Source organism: Rhinolophus hipposideros, assembly GCF_964194185.1.
Source record: "Rhinolophus hipposideros genome assembly, chromosome: 5".
Lineage (NCBI taxonomy): Eukaryota > Metazoa > Chordata > Mammalia > Chiroptera > Rhinolophidae > Rhinolophus > Rhinolophus hipposideros.
The window spans coordinates 74,055,248-74,072,345 of NC_138051.1; the positions used below are offsets into that span (position 1 = coordinate 74,055,248).

General features: G+C 40.6%; 1 protein-coding gene across 4 annotated transcripts in view; it reads left to right on the forward strand.

The window, feature by feature from the left end:
• RAD51B (RAD51 paralog B) overlaps positions 1 to 17,098 on the forward strand; it is a 626,013-nt gene that overhangs the window by 496,475 nt on the left and 112,440 nt on the right. For all 4 annotated transcript variants that reach the window (XM_081047380.1, XM_081047382.1, XM_081047381.1 and 1 more), the window contains exon 10: positions 15,277 to 15,355. In XM_081047380.1, the coding sequence (XP_080903506.1) occupies positions 15,277 to 15,355 (79 nt within the window). The remainder of the gene's footprint in view (positions 1 to 15,276; positions 15,356 to 17,098) is intronic.

A 17,098-nucleotide genomic window follows, 5' to 3' on the forward strand; every position in this document is an offset into this window, starting at 1 on the left:
TTACTCTGTGTTTATATCCAGTGTAAGATTTAGACACAGTCACATTCAATATTAAAAACACAAAAGACTAAACTGACAGGTCCCTAGTTATGTCCTGGTAAGACCCAAGAAAGTTATTGTATGAAGTTCTAGGTCTCCTCCATCTTACTGAGCTTGTGGCAAAGACTAGTCAAACTAGATTTAGTGTAGTTCCTAAAAGAAAGGATGGGAAGGGTCCTCTGTTGTCTCTCTGTTACACCCTTAAACTCATCTGAAATCCTGTCTTGTGTTTACTTCTTGTCCTTTGCCCTTTTTTTCCTACTGGAGGAGAGCTTTAGGGAAATGATAAGAATGCTGCCTTACACAGGGAATTAATTTGATCATGCTCTGAAGAAAGAGTGTGTTGATTTCCCACTAGAAATAGTCTCTCCACCCTTCAGAGCAGGGCCAGTGATGTGGTACATTACACAAACCAGTCCCACTTGGCCAGCTGTTTTCGGATATCTTAAGCCCAGAGTTCGGCCTCTTTACATAGAAACATGTTGCCTTCCTCGAATCGATTCCTGTGAGACTAAAGAAAATCCCACAGGCCCACGCATGATGTAACAGGGATGTGTGCTTCAGAATTCCAGACACACCCTCTGAGTTCCTGGCATCTTTTTACCATAATAATTGCAGGGCCACAGTTTTCCTTCTGTGACCCTTGCAGGCCAAGGCTGCCTCGCCTTGGCTATATTTCCTCATGGGCCTGGACCAGAAGATCCATCTCTGCTTCCTGTGGGTCTGTGCATGGTACTGGGAATTCAGGCCTGCCTACTGGATGTTCAGAGAGCTTAGCATTAACGTCTGGAAAGAGCTCATGTGCAACTTGTTCTTCTGTTCCTTTTTATATTCCTGATTTAGGGTAGAGAAAGGGAATGGATCTCTGTCATTTGAAATTGCCTGTGACAGTATTTGGTTGCTTTCCTTGGCGCTAGACTGAAATATCCAAATTCAGATGACAATGAAACCAGCACATACTTGTTCATAGGACTTATGTGAAAGTTAAAATCGATGGTATGTACATTAACTTTTGATTTAAAAAACATTAAAAATAAAGTTTAAATGTAGTTACGATGGCCATGAACTTACTGGTGATAGAATCAGTTCTTATTTCTTCCTTTAGCAGCACCCAGTAGTAGTAATATTAACAAATGGTAACGTTAACATTTCAGTAATGGTTAGAAATCTCATTTGAAACCTAAATGTGCAGTTCTACAGCCTGCGTGTGAAAATGTACATTAGCCTTCTACACACAGATATTCTCACATGGGCAACAAGGAGAGGCAATTAGATTATTGAACTCTCTAGCTTTCACAATGGGGAAGTTACTAATTTTCCTGCATTTTTATGTCTTCTCCCACCAGAGTGGAAAGAAACCCCAATATTTCTTAGGTTGTTATGAGTGCCACATTTTTCATTAATGTCATTCATCTCATTAATCTACAATAAAGTCTATAGGGTTGGTATTATTGTGCTCATTTTAGGAAAGTGATACTTACGAAGGTTACAGTATCCAAAATCATAGCTTCAAGATTTGAAGCAATGATTGACTACATGTAAGTGTCTTACATTTTATAATAAGGATGATTATACTTGGCCCCAAGCCACCTTATCTTAGCCCCCATAAGAATGATTTGATGATAATTAAAAATTATATTGCACACCCTTGAGAGGAGTTATTTGGTATACATCGTACTTTCATGTATGGGTGTATGTATGTGTTTGACCCTCAAAGCGGGCATTATGTCAATGCCACCAAATCACTAACTAATTGGAGATAGAAAAAGTTCCAGCTAAAGTTCACAAAGAAGGCCTCCTCTTTAACGTGGAGGTTTTGACCACTTGTGTTTATCTCCGTTCTTTCTCATGATCTTTTTGAAATTATTTCAGTTTAATAAAAAATATATATATAATGTTAGCCTGAAAGAGCAAAGAGATTGGGAATCCCTTTGAGACATCAACAGGTTTGAACAAAATACTGGAAGGCAGGAAGTGATAGAAGATTGACAAGCTATAACAGAGGAAACTGTAAACCAAATTGCCTTCAATGTAGTGTAACGGTAGAATACTTGAGCGATTTCCTCAGGACTTGGAAATACCAGATATCACAGAAAGTAGAGCAGATGAAAACAACAGATTAGTTGAAAACTGCATATGAAATATATGAAGCAGTTGGACCCCCTTTCTCACTCTAGACAGCTAGGTGACAAGTCTCCAACGCAGGATGAAGGCCCAAATTTATCTTTGAAGAAAATGAATTAGAGAAATTTCAGACTTGGAACTCAAAGCAGAGGACAAGGGGAAGCATTTGTCTAAAACAAGGGATTACATATGCCAAATGGTGAATCTGAAGCCCCTTTCTCAGCCTTACTTCTAGAATGTAGCAACGACATAAGAGATTGGAGAACTCTTTTCTGTAAATATCAATCCAAGTATCTATTTATTGACATTGATCACTCTCCAGTGGATCCTACCAGTTTAAAAATGTTGTCCATATACACAATGCTTCTCATGATACTCATATTTTTAGAATAAAATATATTTTATAAATTAAATATGACTGAATAACCAAGGATCTTTAGACTTTGTTCACATCAAAGAGACAACAAAACAGAAAGAAAAAAAGAATGATGAGGAATTAGAGATAATGCAAGATTGGACTGTTGAAAGAATGCCCCAACACACACAGAGACCCTCAGCGAAGGCTGGGAGACTTACTGGTCCATTTAGGGAAATCTGTTTAATCATTAGCTGTTCAATCATTAGTCACTAAATGACTTCGTGTGCAAAGGATCCTCAGTAAAATTAATTGGCTGACTTCTCATCAGAAACCATGGAGACCAGAGGCAGTGGAATGACATACAGGTATCCCCTGCTTTTCAAAAGTTTGCATTGTACCATTTCACTTTTTCAGAAGAAGTACATTAATACCTGTTTTCCACTAACTGAAAGAAATATGAAGAAGATTTTCACTTTTATGAAAAAAGGCGAAAAGTGAAAATAGCATCAGCATTTGTTCTGTATCAATCCGTGACAGAGGCATGTGCACCCGAAGCATTGAGAGTGGTACCATCAAGCTCCTTCCCTAGAAACTACACTCGGCATCTCAACGTCAAACCTCTATACCTTTGAACTGTATCTGTGAACATCTGTGCGTTATCTCAGTTTATTGTGTGCATCTGTTAGCAAGATGTGTCCTAAGGTAACAGAAAAGCCTAAGAGAGCTTTGTAAGGGTGTTGTGCTTAGTGTGAAACTGGACATAATTAAGTCTTTTGATCATGGTGAACAAAATAAAGACATTATGTGTGCATTGAATTTTGGGTCAGAGAATGCTCAAAAATTTTTCCATATAAATTAATGGCAATTGTTTCTTCACTGTACACCATTTCAGCTCTTGAAAGTGTTCATAGGAATGTTCTACTTTTGGATAGTGAAGTGAAACTATATTCAAATTGCTGAAAGAAAGACTATAAAGAAGAACTGTATGTCTAGCAAAACTGTTCTTCAAAAATGAAGGATAAATTAAGACATTCTCAGATATACAAAACCTAAGAATTTATTACCTACCTACAAGAAATTTATTACCTACCCTACAAGAAATACTAAAAGGAGTCCTTCAGGCTGAAATTAAAAGACACTATAGAATAACTTGAATCCATATGAAAAAATAAAGAGCACTGGTAAATACACTGATAAATCTAAATGACCGTATGAATGCATTTTTTTGTAATTCTTTTCTTCCTATCTGATCTGAAAGACAACTACAAAAAAAACAGTAATTATACAATTGTGTTGATAGACATATAAAGGTGTAATAATAATAGTAGTACAAAGGAAGGAAAGAGAATGGAGCTATATTGGAGCTAAGTTTTTGTAAACAATTGAAATTAAGATGGTATTAATCCAAACTAGATTGTTTTGAGTTAAAAGATTAATAGCAATTCTTAGGACAACCTATAAGAAAATAACTCAAAAATGTATAGTAAAATAAACAACAAGAGAATTAAAATGGTATACTAGAAAAATATCTAACAACAAGAAGTTATTAATGGAAAACTAGACAAACAAAAATCATAAGATACACAGAATAACAAATAGCAAAATGGAAGACATGTAGCCTACCTTATTAATAATTACATTAAAAATAAATGGACTAAGTGCTCCAATCAAAAGGCAAAGGTTGGCACAATGTGTAAAAAAAACTTATGATCCAACTACATGCTGTCTACAAGAGTCAAAGGTGCAAATCAGTTGAAAGTATAAGGATGGAAAAATACATACCATGCAAACAGTATCCAAAGAGAGCTGGAGTGGCTTTCCCAATATCAGACAAAATAGAATTTAAGACAAAAATTCTAACTGTAAACACAAGAGTGCATTTTTCTAATGATAAAAGGGTAAATCCATCAGTAAAACATAACAATTATAAATATACCAGGGGTGTCAAAAAATGTATACAAGTGGACACTTTGGTCAACGTTGCTCAAGCAGTCGTTTGCCGTAATCAGAAGTTTCTGGACGCTGATGGTAACCACTTTGAGCACCTCTTGTAGTTGCAGAAGTCAAACATGACTTGTATTTATCTTTTGTTATTAGTGTATATCGAGTATTACAATTTTAATAGTTTTTTCCTTTTTTAAAATGTGTATACGTGGCCAAGACATGGAAACAACCAAAATGTCCTTCGATAGATGAATGGATAAAGAAGTTGTGGTATATACACAATGGAATACTATTCGGCGGTAAGAAAAGATGATATAGGAACATTTGTGACAACATGGATGGATCTTGAGAGTATGATGCTAAGCGAAATAAGTCAGACAGAAAAAGCAGAGAACCCTATGATTTGTGGTATATAAACCAAAAACAACAAAAGAAGAAGACAAGCAAATGAGAAACAAGAACTCATAGACACAGACAATAGTTTAGTGGTTACCAGAGGGTAAAGGGGGTCGGGGGTGGGAGATAAGGGTAAAGGGGATCAAATATATGGTGATGGAAGGAGAACTGACTCTGGGTGGTGATCACACAATGGGATTTATAGATGATGTAATACAGAATTGTACACCTGAAATCTATGTAAATTTACTAACAATTGTCACCCCAATAAATTTAAAAAAACACGTGTATACTTTTTTTTGACACCCTCTGTATATGTACCTAACAACTGAGCCCCAAAATACGAGAAAGAAAAACTGACAGAATCAAAGGGAGAAAGGAACAATTTAACAATGATCGTTGGAGACTTCTATACCCACTTTCAATAATGGATAGAACAAGTAGGCAGAAGATCAATAAGGAAATAGAAGACTTGCACAACACTATAAGCTAAGCAGGCATCTGTAGAACACTCCACCAACAATGGCAGATACACGTTCTTCTCAAGTGTACATGGAACATTCTCCTGGTAGGCCATATATTAAGCCACAAAACAAGTCTCAATAAATTTAAAAGGATGAAACCATGCAAAATTCTGTGATCACAATGGAATAAAATTAGTAACCAATACCAAGAAAATATGGGGAATTCTCAAGTGTGTGCAAAATAAACACACATTCACGCCTAAATAAGCAATAGGTTAAAGAATAAATCACAACGGAAATTAGAAAATACTTTGAGGAAATGCAAAAAACATACCAAAACTTATGTGATACAGCTAAAGCTGTGCTTGGAGAGAAATTTATAGCTTAGATGCCTGTATGAAAAAAGAATTTCACTGCATGTAAATTATACCTCAATAAAGCTGATATTTAATATAGAAAGAATTAATGACCCATATTCTTTGAGTACATAAATTTGCATACTTTCATATATGTGTAGGCTCTAAATTATCTCTGATTTTAGTGTAATTTGGGAAAAATCACTAACCCTTTCAAACCACATGTAAAGTTCACAGAAACAAAAACAAAAACAAAAAATGCCAACATGATTTTTAAAATATATGAACAGATATTAAGCTTATAGTTAATTATATGCATGCTAAAGTATTTAGAGGAAAGTGCACTGATATTTTCAATTTACTTTGAAATGCAACAACAAAAAATAAGGTGGGTTGATGTGATAGGTGATAAATAATTTTGTAAGTGATGAAAACAAGCACGATACAATGTTAATGGTAGAATCTACTTGGTAGATTTATGGGTACTCACTATAAAATTCTTTCAACTTTGCTATATGATTGAAAATTTTCATAATAACAAGTTGGGGGAAGTATACTGAAAACGCCACTCTTACTCAGAACTATTACTATCTCGTAACTTACTAAGCTAATATCGTATCGATCTGAAGAAATTAATGTTTTCTTTAAGGAAATAGCTCTTTTAGTTTATGTACTTTGGGAACCTCATATGTTATAGTATAGGAAAGTAGTTTTAAACAATCACCAGAGAGATGTTATAGGAGAGCATAGTGATACTCTCTGGGAATAAGATCTTGTAACCACAGGGCCAAACTTTCTAGGAGAATCTCCCCAGGATCTAGAATTATAGACTTATTATAGAATTATACAATTAGGTTTAATCAGGGATTCAGATCAGCTTGCTTTCTGCCCCCACTTGCTGTAGGAAAAGTTGTGAAGTTGGCCACCTGTAGATAAATGAATAAATTCACACCTGCTCAAATACAGTTCATTTTGCACCGTGTCATTTTTCAGCACTCTATTACTTCTACAGATCTTCCTCCCCTATCTTGAGAAGGCAGTTTCGATGCCTTTAAACTCATTCTCTACCATCCTCAAATAATCTTGCAACACTTTTCATCCTGAGGCTTCAGCGTTCCATGGAGAGTGGTTTTCCACGTGAAGAAGCAGATTTTAATCAGTATGAGATCCAGACATGGCCCCGGAGCTGGACCTCTGCCACCCTTCCCGCCAGCGCTTCTTAACACAATGACTAGGGAGTCCCTTTGAGGATCACTGGATATACTTCAAGTACCCCCGATCCTGTGGCCTCCTCCCAGCCCCAGACATCTTCCTGTCTGGAGTCTTTCCGGCCCTTCTGTCCCTTGGCGTGGAGACTTCAGCTCAACCTGGGGAAGGGACAGAAGACTTGAGGTTATCAAAAGCCTGTTGAATTATCTGATGCAAGACGGACTGGCTTGTTTGCCTCCCTGGCTCTCTTCCTGGGCTTCAAAGCAGCTGAGAAAACAACCTTTTTCTAAGTCTTGGACAAGGAGGAAAATCCCTGGCATGAAGGATTTCTGTCGCAGACACTTGGCACAGCTAGAGGAAAGGTTTGTTTAGCTTAGCAATGGGTTTTATTAGCCTAGGCATCCAGTTGAAGTGAGATAATAGGGTCCCTGTTGCAGGACATTTCAGAGTCAGTGGGTTTCCTCCTTTGCTTCTCAGCAGGACCATTGCACGCAGATGAAAGTAGTATGCATTCAACAAGGACGTTGCCATCCAATTCATCATCCACAGCCACCTAATCTTGCTGATCATAGGGGAAACTGGGACAGCGTTAAAAACATTAGCAAGATATGAAAGTATAGACGAATGCAAAGTCATATTTCTGAACTATCTGCCTCAATTGCTTCTCACCCCAGTTTTTTTTTTTTTTTCTCCGAACATATTCCATTGTCTTCAGGCTCTACATCTGTAGCACAGAGCAGGGATAAAAAGAAAGCCAGGCCTACCACCTGCCCCTGCAGGAAGTAATTCTTCTGCTTACACTTTCCCTCTGCCAGCTCTTTTTTTCTCAGCCCTTCACCCCCCTACCAGTATAAGAGTTGAGGTAGTGGGTGGGATGAGGAAGGAAACAGAAGAGAGGAAGGATTCATTACTGGTGTTAAAGGAAACCTGCCTGGCACAGGAATCAGAGAAGAGAAAGTGGAAGAATTGGTGCCAGCTTACTCTCAGCACATGGCTGCCTATTTATGTCTGCTTTCCTGGGCCACAAAGGCAAAACTCACTTTTTCCTAAGGGTCGAGCTCTATTGCAGGAACTTGTGTAACCTGCCAGAATGCTATAAAAGGAGCCTCCAGGATAGCCTGTCCCCAAGGTTCCTGACATCTTTCTGCTGCCTGCTTCACAGTGGCCACCCATGGAGGAGAAAGGCTGGGCTGCTACAGATGAGACTGACACCTGTACTTTAAAAGGAGGACACAGGCGTTATCCCTAGAAGGTGTCAATATCCTGGAGGAGGCCTGAGCTTCCTGTGCCCGGCACTGTCTGCTCTATGGCTCCTTTTCCACTTGCTGAGCCTCTTGGAAGAGAGATCAGGCCAGGAAAAACATGTGATGCTATAGCAAGCTGAAACCGAAGACTTGACTTTGGGCCTGCCCAAGCTGAGAATCTTGGCAGTGGTGGATTGGGCAGCCTGCTTTTTTCTATGGCATCTTCTAAGTCCCCCAGCTTTGGGGAGGGGGTGCCAGATAAGTCCTCAAAATAGGTATGAGTCAGAGCTTCTGAAGGTCACCGATTTGTGCATTTATTCTCTCATTCATTTGTGCATGTCATGATTGAGCTTCTATTATATATACAGAACCATACTGGAGGTTGGTGGGACCAGAAGTAGCAGCAGTGATGATAATGGTCTCTGTCTTCAAATACATGGTAGTAAATTCAGGTGACATTAACTGTAAAACAGTGGAGAAAGTACTAAGTACTATTAGAGAGGTACAGATAAAGGGTGATGGGATTAGGGAAAGATTGATCACCTCAGGCTGGAGAAATCAGCATAAGCTCTCTGGAAGAGGTGGCATTTGTATGAGGTGTTCAAAGAGTAGGTAGGATTTGGACATTCAGAAATGAAGGGCAGAAGGAAGACTGCCAGTGGAAACTTGTGAGCAGCTGAGGCAACCCTGCATGGAGGCCTTGTCCAGTTCCCTTCTCTGTCTTGCAATATCCATGCTGCAGGGAGAAAAAAAAATGTACCCTTATTTGCTATTATGTATTCTGCCTCATTTGCTCTATTATCTCAGGGAAGTGGATTGATCTGTGCATAACATGTTTGGGGATTCCATCATGGTGGTTAAAAGTATGGAATATAGAACCAGGTGGCGTGGTTTGAAATCCTGGCTTCCCCACTTATAAGCTACTTACGTCAAAGGCTGTTGTGAAGAAGAATGTCTGTTGGCTGTTACTGTTTTCATCATCTTCATTACTGTGGGAACCCTGGAAGGCTCCCCCACCGCCCCGATCATAGAGGACTTTCCACCACTTCAGGTCCATTATTCTCCTTTGACAGTCTTATAGTAAAATGCAAACACACCTGAAACTGTAACACTGGAAGGTTTAAATCAGCTGTCTCTGTAGAGCTCAAGAGAATCAGCTAACAACTTATTTGCTCGGAGCAAAATAGCTGACTGAGGGGAGGGGCTTCAAAGGAGAAGATAGTCTGAGAGGGGAGGCCAGTGAGCTCCAAAGGCCAACTAAATCCTTCTGCATTTGATTTAGAGCACCTAGGCCTCTGTGTTTTCACTTGTAAATCGGGAGAAACCTTTACACATACAGCATAGGGATAAAGTGAAGAACAGTGAGCAAAATGTCCATCAGTCATTTTAGGAGCTTATAGCATGCAAAGCACTGGACTGGGCCTTATAGCAGGGAAGGAGGGTGGGGGAATCGAAGAAAAGCTCCTGATCTTTGCAATCCCATCAAGAATTCAGAACGTACATCTCAGAAATAAACTGAGGTAGACACAGGTGGCAATTTTTGAAAAAGTGCAAATTCACACAGTGACTATTGAATCTGCCTGGCCCTTAATAGGAAATCAATAAATCTCTGTGGATGGATTGAATGAATGAATGAATGAGTGAGTGCCCAAGAATGAGGTGCTCATAGGAGAATGTTAAAGTGAAAAAAGCTCAAGGCCTAAAGACTTCCCCGTATTATCTGTGAGAGCAAGGACCTCGTCTGGCTTGCCGCCTGCTCTATCCTATGCACCTAGAACAGTGCCCACCACAAAGGAAAGTGCCCAGGAAATATCTGTGGATTGAATAAGCACATGGGTGGTACAAATAACAGAAATTACTTCCAGATGGTAGTGAGATTTGGGACCCAGCCTCTAGTACATAGTAAACACAAACTTTAAAAATATCAATGACCACATTTTTTGCAATGATAGGTGAAGAGAGGAGAAAGTGTAGTTCATGAGAGTGTAGTTAGAGTCAAACTGGCCTGATATGAAGGAATCAGTCAAGAAAAAAGCAATCTGGCCATTTGCAGGAGGTGCAATTAACAGCTCACAATACCACACACCTGACGTGGGGCGCTCTAGGCTTTCTGAGTCACATATGTCTGCACTCATTCTTGCCTGACTGCATATTTCCGTGAATCCTCAGAGCATTCCAAAGCCAATTGCACATATTGCACACACGGTTGAGTGTGATAAAACTTTTTCACAGGGCCCTGGAGATTTTTATTAAGCAGTCAGGCCCTCCCTGCAGGGCGTTATGCATTGAAGAAGATCGAACAACTCTTGACAACAGCCCAAGTCAGATAATGATTAGAACATCCCAAACTTATGGCATGACTGAACATCTGAAACAGTACAGCCCAAATTATCTGCTAGGGAGGGTTGCTGGCTTTGGAAGAGGATAATTTATAGTTTGAAAGGCAGAAATGCACAGGGCATGGGATATTGATTCAAGTCTAAACCAGGGAAGAGTCTATTTATATTCACAAAGACATATATGGCAAGCATCACTTTTTCTAAATCTGTTGGGCTAGAAAGCTAATTTACACTTCCCCTCTCTATTGTGTAACATCACAGACTCGCCATATCAGAAAACTCATTAAAAGCAATGTGCACCTTCAGCACATGTTTGCAATGAAGTGTCTGTGGTCATGGGTTGCTTGGGTATCTAACCACCTTGATGGGCCTCCAGTTGTTCTCCCATTCATTTGTCAGTTTCCCTTTTGGAATTTGGGCTCCAATCCAAACACCTTGTACCCTCCACGATTTGCTGAATGAGGAGCAGAGCACAGCCATCACTTCCTTGTTTCAGCTACCATCTCCATCAGTATAACCTGAGACTGCACTAGATTTTTGTGACCCTGTCGTGCGGGATCTCCTGCGGGGTCTCTGCTCCCACTCCCCACATAAGAACGCAGGATATGGCTAGGCCAAAAAGGAACACCCATGGAGCCATAGATAGGGGAGTCATCTCACTACAGTCTCGTTGGTGGCTGGGTTGGTGACACAGGAAGCAGGAGCCACAGAATCTGCAATCCACACTCCACCACACTCCGCGCTTGCTAGCTGCAATCCACCGTGCTAACTGCAATCCGTGTTTGCTAGCTCAGCCACCATCTTCTTGCTAGCCCCCATTTTCCTGCTAGCATATCCACGGCAGTTATATTAGTGGCCAATGGCTCACTGGTTACAGCTGACAGCCAACTAGCCACAGCTGATGGCCATCCAATCACAGGTGATGGCCATTTACTAGCTGAGCCAGCACCTTTCCACGTGAGGCCGAGAGCCTGCAAACTGCTCTCTGGGGCTCTGTCCCCACAGCCCCACATCTCACAACCAATTCATATGAAACTGTAGTTAGCTAACACTCTAGCATTCTCTGAATGCTAAATCTCATCTCCCCCATTCCATAACCAATAGTTGGTCCTCTGTTCTCAAAGACAAAGCCTTATATACTATATTTCAATAAAATTGCATCCTAAAAGATTTGTAGGGTGCAACATTCCAACCAAGTTGATATTATGACTCTAATCTAAAATATTAACTCTTGCTCTATATTTTTTGTCTTCTGTTGCCATATTCAGCATCCATAAATGGGTTTAGTTACGTGACCCACAAGTCCAAATGTCACCTTTTCCGTGAGGTCTCCTTTTAGTAATCTATTTAAAATTGACCCCCTTCTCTGATCCAATATACTTCCTATACTTTTTCTCTGCCTTTTTTTCCCCACAGCACATGTAATCATCTAACATACCATATATTTTACTTATTTGTTCCGTTTATTGTCTTTTTGCCTCCTTTAGAATATAAACTCTGTTAAGGTAGCAATTTTTGTTAGTTCTGTTCTCTGCTGGACCCCATATTTGTTGTATGGATGTGGCTGAACATATCAGCGTCCGTATCCAGGTCAGGAAAAATGTTGAATGTGACCGGACCACGGCTAAAATACAGTTTCTACTTGAGGTTGTTGCCCTTCACCAGATTGCTATTGATCCTTTGGTCACTGACTAGTCCACTTAATATGATTAGCATCCAGCCGAACTTGTGTTTATCCAGAAGGCTCTTGAACGTTTGTTACCGTTTTCTTTGCTAAAAATCAGGTATTTCGTGTTGGTGATAGCCCTCTGCTCTATCAATCTGGAAGTTCTTTCCAGAAAAGAGGAAGTGGGATTCATCTGACATAATGGATCACTCCCTCTTCCTAACTGCACACAAATCATCCTTTTGACGACCCATTTTAAACCCTGCGTGAGAGGGGTAGGGCGTTAACAAGTAGCCTGCCCAAACGCCTTGACTGCACCTGGAAAGGAGGTTCTTCCACGTGTGAGCTTCCTCCAGCTAAGGTCTTCCTGGCTGGGGCTCTGGACTGGCTCACAGGAGTAGGTGTGTGCTCCCTGGGACAGTAAGCAGTCAGATAATGGAGGTAGCACCCCTGAGCTGGAAGGCTTAGGCTCAGATGCCATTTGTTATTTTGCATTGGAATATCACATCCTTTTTTCCCCTGAGTCTTAGATTCTGCAGTCTATAGAATAAAAATGGTAATATAATTTTCAAGAATATAGTACGATATTTTATTGATTATTATTTATTTATACACTTTTGGTTTCAGGTCCAATTGCTTCATGCAGACAATAAAGATCTAAAGTTTTAAATATGTTTAGCTTATTTCTATTGCTTTTTGATCTAAAGGATTTATATTTCTTTTATCCATTTCCTTTTCCCCCATTCTTTCTAACACAGCTATGGGTTAGACCTTTGTCATCTCTTGTTTGTCCATCTCAGACTCTTCAGTCAGGCTAATTTCCTGGAAACTGGCTACTCAAAATGTGGTCTATGGACCACAGCATCAGCATCTCCTGGGAACTTATTAGAAATGCAGACTCTCAGGTCCCACTCAGAACGTACTCAGTCAGAATATGCAAGTGATTCATACCACATTAAAGTTTGAGAAGCACTGTCCTTTCTTCTGTCATGCCATTCCCCTACCAAGGGACATCCATAAACTATCTCTGTCAGGAAGCTTCCAGCTTAATTTTCATGTAAGAGATTTTTGACAGGAAGGTGTCAATGCCCACCATCTATTCATTGGTTCTGAGGACAATGAGCAAGTTTATCTAAATAACTTTAGAGCAATTGTAAAAATATTGAGCTTCAATTTGAGTCGAATCCTTCTCCTAAAAACATATTTTTTTTGATGAGTGAAAGTTAAGGGGTATTTGGGAAGCATATGTGATGAGTTGGTTGGAAATATTCTTGTTTGTTTGACATAGTATCAAGCATTTTATATACTGAATTTAATCCTCACAATAATCCCATTTGGGTGGGTCATGTTATCCCCATTTTACATGCGAGGAAACTGAGACTCAAAGAAGTTAGGTTTGTCCAGAGCCACAGTATTGGTTAGAATTCATGCTACACCATAGTAACAATGACATGAAAAGATATACAGTGGTTCAGACAAGTGGCTCTGTCCAAAAGTAGACAGGTGACACCAGGTGGGAGGCATTGATGCTTTAGGAGGTCACCCATCTTTCTTCTCCTATGTTGCTTTATCATCCCCCAGGATGTCCACATCCAAGTGGTTGGTTGGTTGTGGTTCCTGCCCTTGGGACGGGGGGAAGGGAAAGTGAAAAGCACGGTTTTCTTACAAAAATATAATCCAGAAGTTCTACCTGCCACTTATATGCACATTCTGTTAGTCAAAGCTTGGTCATATGGCCACACCTAGTTGCAAAATGGGCAGAGAAATGTTGAAATGTATTTACCAAAAGGAAGAAAGGTATGGCTACCCAGGGGAGAATTGCAACCCTTGCCGTAGGCACCTAGCTGATTAGTGGAAGAGCCTAGACTCAAACTCAGGACTAAAACCTGTGCTCTTTTCACCACATTATTCCACCATTTCTCATAGTTGACAATCAGTGAATGTTTGTTAAATTGAGATAGATTGAGCTATTACATGTAAGCCTTTTGTTAGTTGAAATCATTTCTTTCTTCTTCCTTGCCTCCCCAATTACCTAAGTGGCTCAGTGCCAACCTGCCAATGTTTCTGATGATGTTAATTTGTAAAACAGGAAGATGATATCCATCTTCCTTTAGGAGAAATGTTGTAATAAACAAATCCACCAGTTTTTAGAGGTTCTATAGAACCAGATGAGGGGTGATAATGACCAAATGACCACTCCACTCTCTTTAAGGTAGGTATCTTCTTAGGAAAATGCCGTTGCTCAACATATTTTTCATGTGTTGTGTTGGCTGGTACAGCAGTCAGTGCTTGCTGCAGTAATGCTTCCTGATAACACCAACTTCTCAGAGGATATAGTAATAAGCATGTAACTAACATGTATGTGGCTCTCCTGTGGGTCACTATTTGGAATAGGCCTGGCTGGCCAGCTCTGCTCCAGGTGGCTGTCCTCTTCCTTCTGAGAGAGCAGATTAGCTTGGATATATTTTTTTCTGACAGGTGCAGAAACATGAAAGAATAAGTGGAAATATGTGAAGCTTCTTGCATCCTAGGCTGAGAACTTGTACATCCCATTAGCCAAAGCAAGTCCCGTGTCCAAATCCACAGTCAAGGCCATAAGAAATACTCCTTACCTTAACTAAGAGGAAATGTAGTAACGTGGCAAACGGTACAAATACGGACTTGGTGAAGAGTTGGGGCCACCGCAGCAACTTACCATGCCTTCCTTTAGCAAGTTATTTTGAATATTCACAATGAGAGTAAATCTTTATCTTTTAAGGGAGTTTTGATTTTTCTTTTTTGGTAAAATAGCTAAGGTTATGAATAAAATTAGAGAATCTTAGGTTTATCTTTGGATAAAAAGGTAACTGCTTAAGCACGTGACATAAAATAATGAAATTTATTTCGAAAAGAACTGATTCAAGAATATGGCATTCAGTGTCAGCATAGTTGGAATAAATGTACATCTTTCCAAGGCCATCAGTTAACTGATGGAATAATACTCTTTTGGTTCCAAAATAGTTGTGTTTTTTTAAAATAAACCTTATGACTTGTAGTCATATGTCACTAGTTTGTCTCAGAGTGGAAAGGGGACTGAAGGAAGGTGCATCGCTGGTATCTCCTTTGCCTAACTCTGGGAAAATGTGCTTTACGTGCAGATTCTCGTGGCCAAGTCCCCTCTGGCTCCCTTCACCTCATTTGTCTACACCATCAAGAAGGAAGGCCTGGTTCTTCAAGGTAAGATCCTTGGACTAAGCCATTTCTTTAAGCTGATTTTGCTCAGTGCTGCTCATTGGCTGCTAATTATTACTATGCTCCTGATCGAAGCTACCTCAGGACAGAACAAAGGCCCAAAGGAATTAGCCAGTGATATTTATCCTGATGAGGTAAAAGAAATTGGCAGTTGTGGCAAGAAGGTGGTGGTGGGGCTGAGAGAAAACTATAGAATTTCCTAACACAGTGAGACAACCAAAGAATGAGGGTCAAACCAAGGGAGGAACTGCCACCACCGCACTCCTCTTCACAGATCCTGTGGTGTGAGGAAGCAGGTGGTTCAGGCTCTGAAGCCAGAGTGGAAGACCCAGCGCTACTTCAGAGCCCTCTCATTTAGCAGGCTGAAGAGCCTTCTGGGCTGGCAGCCTGTGGGGCACTTCATGTGGCTCCACGAGCACCACTTCCTCAGCCTCCTTCTGGTTACTCCATTTCCTTCCCTGTACTCAAGTCCCAGCTGGCGACTCGACCTCACTGCCCTGCACCTTAGGACGTGGGCCTGGGGTTTGGAAGGAGCTGGGTCCTGGCTCATGGTTGAGCCCCCATGGTAAAGCCACAACCTGGAACTCACTGATCTCTAGTAGGTGGTGGTTCATTCCCAGATGCTGGATCCTCTGATGGGTAGAAAAGGTGTCCAATTTCGGGTCTGTCCAGAAAACAATGAACTTGAAGAGATCCATTCAAACACCATTGAACTTAGCCCTCAGGGTCAGATGGCCAAAACTGCTTTGTAGATTAAGAAGGGTCCCCACAGAAATGCTCAGGATACATGTCTATCCCCCACTGTCAGGCAGGAGGCCCTAGCCACAGACATGCGTAGGTGAACATCTGGCCTAAACCACAGAGGAGCGAGCGAACAGTCATTGCAGTTCAGGGGAGGAATATCTGCTCTTTAGGATTTTGTAAGCTGAGTATTTTTTCCCAGGTTTGTAAAACGGGGTGCGTCCTTACAATATCCCCGTGGAGACAATTTGCACTGCAAAGATATTGCAGGAATTTTGTGAGGCAGGCTGGAGAGTTCATGCTTCTAACTGAGGAACAGACTGCAGCCTTCCCTTTCCTTCCTCTTCTAAAACATCCACTTCTTAATGGACCTGGAAAACAGTGTGTTTGTTTGGTGCAGCTGAGCTCCACAGCAGGGACTCAGGTCCAGGGGAAATTTGGGGTAAGAACTACTGACCTTTGGCTCTTAGCCTTTGACTTATGCTATCCAAGTTCCTTGGTAAATATTGTTTCTTGCAATCACAAATATTGTTTTCTGACAAAGAAGCAGAGATTTTAAGACCAGATTAAGCAAAGCAAACAGCAGGCCCCTTTGTTACATACTCTCTGAGGGTGTATAACGAATAAGCAATCAGAGGGCTGGACTGGTATGTACCCAGGGCACAGTGTGGCTTTGGCTCTTCATTTTTTGAGGCTTTCTTAGAAGATTAGACGTCTACTAAATAGCGAACTTTGATGAAGATTTCAAGAAATTCTATGAAAGATTACAAGACAATTTCAGGGGGGAAAGCACCAGTTCTGCCCAGATTGCTTGTATCGAGATCGTGATCACTGGGCATTTTGGTCAATAGCCCAGTGCTCAGCCAGGGCTGGGCTGGATAACCTTTAGGATATTGGTGGGAACAAGATTCACCGAGTGGCATCACTGACGCTCGTTGCTAAGATCATGATTTTGACAGGAAAGAGGAAGTTGTTGGAGAAAGTAGA